General features: G+C 40.8%; 1 protein-coding gene across 1 annotated transcript in view; it reads right to left on the bottom strand.

Annotated features, from left to right (window-relative positions):
* MTHFD1L (methylenetetrahydrofolate dehydrogenase (NADP+ dependent) 1 like) overlaps nucleotides 1-5,698 on the bottom strand; it is a 280,830-nt gene that overhangs the window by 117,810 nt on the left and 157,322 nt on the right. The window contains exon 20 of the mRNA XM_007943227.1: nucleotides 1,455-1,594. Coding sequence (XP_007941418.1) covers nucleotides 1,455-1,594 — 140 coding nt within the window. The remainder of the gene's footprint in view (nucleotides 1-1,454; nucleotides 1,595-5,698) is intronic.

The raw sequence follows: 5,698 nt of genomic DNA, 5'->3' as shown, positions 1-5,698 counted from the left end.
AAAAAAAAAGTTTCTGCTCAAACTGCACCTATCCTTTAAAGATAATTAACCAATTTTACAAAATGCTTGTGTAGGTAGCTCCAGAACAGGATGTCTACAGATGAACTGATACATGACTTATGTCACTAACATATAACTAATGGTTACTGTTTCCCTACACTTCTGCTACATATAAGCCCTTGTGTTCTGTACTTCAGAACAATTAGTAATTTTACAAATTGTTGCCCAACTGCAGTTGTATTATTCCTTTAATAACTCTCTTTTCTTTTATTTGAACAGAGACTGTGTTTTCATTCTTTGACAACTTGAACTTCCAGTCTTTCAGTTAGCGGCACATTAACCATTTGTGCTACCCAGGAACTTGCTATTCTCTCTTACTGTGGAATAACCATTGATTATATGACATCTATGCACACGGTAGAGGAGCCTGTTTGTGCAGTGGGTAAGGCATTCGACTGATAACCAAAAGTTCAGCAGTTTGAAACCACCAGCCACTCCACAGGAGAAAGATGGGCCAGTGCACTTCCATCAAGATTTACAGCCTTGGAAACCCTATGGGGCAGTTCTTCTCTGTTCGACAGGGTTGCTATGAGTCGGAATCAACTCGATGGCAGTGGGTTTTGATGTCCACAGCATATCAATTAAGGGATGATACATGGTAGTTTATCTAAGCCATCCGTAGTGTCATGATAAAGAAGCCTCAGATTATTGTATTTCAAAATGATCAGTCAGTACAAGATTTCTTACTCTCCATTTGAAATTCCTGAAAACGTAAGACACACAATCAAACAAAAAAAATAAACTCACACCCTTTCTATGGAAAGGAAAAAAAAATTCCTTTCAGATATCTGTAAATTCTTTATATTAGAAGACAGGCAAATGTCCAAAGTCTTTGAGATGGAGTCAGTTTCTGTTCTATTGAATCAGTTAAAATAAAATTTGTATTTTCCAAGTAAAGCTCTTAGAAACAATCCAGTGATGTAACAGAGTTATAAAGCAAACTCACAATAAACAGAAACAGAAAGAAAATAGTTTTAGATGAAATCTGATGGGATGGCACATCAGTGAACTGAAACGCTATCCGAACAAACACTCAAAAACCCCGGCCACCAAAGCAACCGGTCTAACCCTTCTGTTCTCCCTCAGGGACGAGAGCCTCTCCTCTGCCATTACCATGTGGTCACAGAATGTTGCCCTGAGCTTCAGAGACTAATCTTATCCTTTCCAAAACACTGCTTAGAAATAACTGTGTGGGTGTCACTATTTACTCGAACTTACTCAGCTCTAAGTGCCTTATGATGACAATTTGTAGAAAAGGTTTCTGAGGGGAGAAATTCTAGGAAGCTATATAAATACTGAGATGACTCAGCTGGCATGAATGTCCCAAACCCACGATTCCGTTTTGTTGTAATTACCATTTTCTTATTAGGAAGGAAGGAAGGATGAGGACTTACGCTTGGCCCACCCCCATGCATCTTCAGAGCCCGCACTGTTGCCACCAGCACGACCACGCTGGGCACCAAGCCGGAAGCTCGGCACTTGATGTTGAAGAACTTCTCCATTCCAATGTCAGCACCAAAGCCAGCTTCAGTCACTGTGGAGAATCAAGTGGGAAACATGCTATTATCCTGTAAAGACAATAGTAGGTTTTGGCAATCATGGTTATGGCACAAGTTCAATAGACAGCTTAAATTCCCCACTACTTCCAGGTTACCACACACTATAGCATCTTACTCCTACTCAAATGTAAAGTGATTTTCCATTGCTACAGAAAATATTCTACTTCAGGTCATTGTTATCACCTTCCCTGGAGTGAGCCCCCAACTCAAGGCAGAGCCATGCCCAACAGGAGAACTGGCTCGTTCTGTGCCAGTCCCATGATCAGATCACTGTGACCCACAGGGTTGTTCACTGTCTGATTTTTGGAAGTAGATCGCCAGGCCATCCTGCCTAGTCCTGTTCAGCATCCCAGCAGAATTTGAGCCTCCACTGATGGGTAGCGGCGGTGCATGAAGGGCACTCTGGTCGGGAACTGAACCAAGCAGGTTTCCCACGTGGAGGGAGAATTCTACCAACGAACCACCACTGCCCCTGCTCTACTTCCTTACATTTTTTAAAAAGGTGGTTTTCTATTCTATATCCCACTGCCATGCCCAAAGGATTCACTGCAAGGCCCAAGATTCTGCACAAAGCTTTTCTTAATACAGATAAGATTATCTCATTTTCAAATCAGGCTCAAAATGGTATCCAAGAACACTGACAGTATGATTACTACAGAAGTTACTTTGTCACTCTTTATAATATATGTGGCATCATCTATTTTAGTGTCTTCTAGTCATTTCTGCTGATTGACAAAGGTCTTATTAATTGATTAGCTTAAAGGTCATCAGGCTTGACAAAAGATAGCATGTCTCTATAATTAGAGTATGCTTATTGCACTTCTGCCCTTTCCCATCATGTTAAAAACGTTACCACAGCAAGTGGGCAGGTTTTGCTAGATTTCAACTCATAGCAGTTCAACTGAACACAGAAGAACTGCCCCATAGGGTTTCCTAGGCCATAACCTTTATGAGTTCTACAGAAACTGTCCATAGACCAAGAGGCAGTGGTTTAAACAAGGGGATACTATGTGGTTTAAAATCAGAAAAGGTACGCATCAGGGTTGTATTGTTTCATAGTACTCATTCAGTCTGTATACTGAGCAAATTATCTGAGAAACTGGACTATTGGAGGAAGAACACAGCATCAGGATTGGAAGAAGACTCATAACCTACCTACGATATGCAGATGACACACTGCTTGCTGAAAGAGAAGAGGACTTGAAGCACGTACTGATGAAGATCAAAGACTACAGCCTTCAGAATGGATTACAACTTAACACAACGAAACTAAAATCATCACAACTAGATCAATAAGCAACATCATGATAAATGGAGAAAAGAATGAAGTTGTCAAGGATCTCATTTTACTTGTCTCCAAATCAACACCCATGGAAGCAGCAGTCCAGTCAAACGATGTAGTGCGCTGGGTAAATCTGCTGCAAAAAAGCCTCTTCACAGTGTTAAAACCCAAAGATGGCACTGGGAGGACTAAGGTGCACTTGACCCAAGGCAAAGGATTTTCAGTTACCTCAAATGCATGCAAAAGCTGGACACCTAACAAGGAAGACCGAAGAAAAACCGATGCCTATGAATTCTGGTGTTGGCAAAAACTATAAAATATATCACAGGCTGCCAGAAGAATGAATAAATCTGTCTTGGAAGAAGTACAGCCAGAATGCTCCTTAGAAGCAAGAATGGTGAGGCTATGACTCTCGTACCTTGGTCATGTCAGGAGGGACCAGTCCCTGGAGAAGGACGTTATGCTTGGTAAAGTAGCGGGTCAGAGAAAAAGAGGAAAGCCCTCAATGAGATGGACTGACACAGTGGCTGCAACAATGGGCTGAAACATAGCAGTGATTGTGAGGACGGCGCAGAATGAGGCAGTGTTTCGTTTTGTTGTCATAGGGTCACTATGAGTTGGAAGTGACTCAAAGGCACCTAACAACAATAATCTTTCAGGAGGAGATCTCCAGGTCTGTCTCTCATGGTGCTGCTGTGTAGGTTCAAATTGCCAACCTATTGGTTAGCATCTGAGTGCTTCACTGTTGTTTTACTGCGGCTCCAAGTAAAGAGAGTATCTAACAGCCCTTTCCAAGGTGGTGATACAGACAATGGGTCAGTAGCATCACCTTCTTATGCAAAGAAGGGCTCTAGGACCTTACTACTCAATGTGCACCATTGAAGGCCAACAGGCCAACAGCAACTGCACCACCTGGGAGAGTTCAGGAGAAATGGAGAATTACAAGTCCCACCCTGTACCTGCTGAATTGGAATCAACATTTTAATAAGATCCCCAGGTGAGATGAATGCACATTGAAATTTGAGAAACACACTGCTCTAGGAAAGGGATACTATGAATGCAATAAAAGGTAAACATTCATAAAATATGCACTATACACTGGCAGTATAACCAAGGCTGTAATTTACGGCAGAGTTAGGAACCGTCAGTAAAAAAAAGTCACTAATACATAAATCGAAAACATTTAAAATCTAAACATATGAACAAAATTATTCCTGGAATTCAGTGAATACACACACTTTAACAAGAATTAAGGAAATGAAAAAGCAAAATTTCACACATAATTTCAAATCCTGAATAGATCAATCAGTTGCCCTAATTCTTGATGGTTCCCTTTTAGTACTTCAGATGGCTTTATGATTTTAGGGGGAATTTTACAGTCTTCTCCTTTCTTCTAAATATCACAGAATATTTTCATTGTACTGCAAAATTTCCCAATTTATGATTGTAAATGACAGCTTATAATTTTATGGACCAAGATGTACAAAATTGTTCTCCCTATTATTATTTGGCTTGTTTCCAATATAAATAATGCTGCATTGGAAATATCTGTGCATGTGATCTTTAGCCTCTTCCCAATTACATTCTTGGAATAAATTCCCAAGAGCGAAGTTATGGAGCCAGGGAATATATATATATATATATATATAAGAGTTTTATGACTGTTGATATGCTTCTGACAAATTAAAAAATATTTCTTTAAAAACATTCAATTTGGAATGAATATAGCTATAAGCCATTTGGTGTTTTACAATACCTTCCTTGAACAAACAATGCAGCAGAAAAATCTAAAGAGGTAAAAGACGTTCCTATTTACACAGTATTGGGGACAATTCTATTGATTTCATTGTTGTTAGGGGCTCTCAAGTCAATTCTGACTCATAGTAACCTTATGTCACAGAGTAGAACTGCCCCACAGAGTTTTCTTGGCTATAATTTCTATAGGAGCAGATTGCTAGGTCTGTCTTCTGTGGAGCTGGGGTGGATTTGAACTGCCAACCTTCTGGCTAGCAGCCAAGTGCTTAACTATTGCATCACCAGGTTCCCTTTTTGATTTCATTAACAGTGGTCAAAACCAGAGGTAATTTACAGTAACAATCCTTGTCTCAGTGGTATCCTTGGTACAATATACATTAAGTTTAGTGCTATAGTGGCATAATGGATTCCAGAGGAGGCAGATTCAGTTAACTTTGCCAAAGGTCACCACAGAGTGGGATTCCACTAGGGGAAAGACAGACAGAAAGCCAATCCATATTGAACTGCAGGTGACTGTTCTTGGTGTGTGTCACACACAGATGATAGGCAGATGGAATCCAGAAGCACCACCCAAATGCACAACCTTATGAGTTATTTAACATTCTTACATCTTGGTGGCCTCCTCTACCAGTTGTGAGAAAAAAAGGAGATAGCACAGAAGTATTGAGTACTGTTTTTGGAACATGAAGAGAGGTCACAAAAATGGTTGGCATCATTATTACCAAAGAAACAGTCCTCCCATTTTCTAGAAATCATATTGAATCCTTAAGCCTTTGTTGAATTCTTGCTGTGTTTAGGCATTTTTTTGTCAGTGGTTAGAAGCTCAGGCTACGCCGAGCAGCTCCCAGGGAAGAGAGGACAGCCAACTGCTCCTGGACCAGAGAGGAAAGGAGCGTGGTACCCTCGGAGCGAGAGGTCTTGCCTGGAAGGCCTGGGGTTAGGTGAGGATGGAGCCAAGTCCTGAGGGATAAGTAGGCTGTTTCCACAGGGAGTATTAATTATCTGGGGGATGGGGCAGGAGAGTAAACAGGGAGAGGAAGGA

This window comes from Orycteropus afer, unplaced genomic scaffold (assembly GCF_000298275.1).
Source record: "Orycteropus afer afer isolate SDZICR_OR568_19922 unplaced genomic scaffold, OryAfe1.0 scaffold00101, whole genome shotgun sequence".
NCBI lineage: Eukaryota > Metazoa > Chordata > Mammalia > Tubulidentata > Orycteropodidae > Orycteropus > Orycteropus afer.
This window is presented reverse-complemented; position numbering and strand designations above follow the sequence as displayed.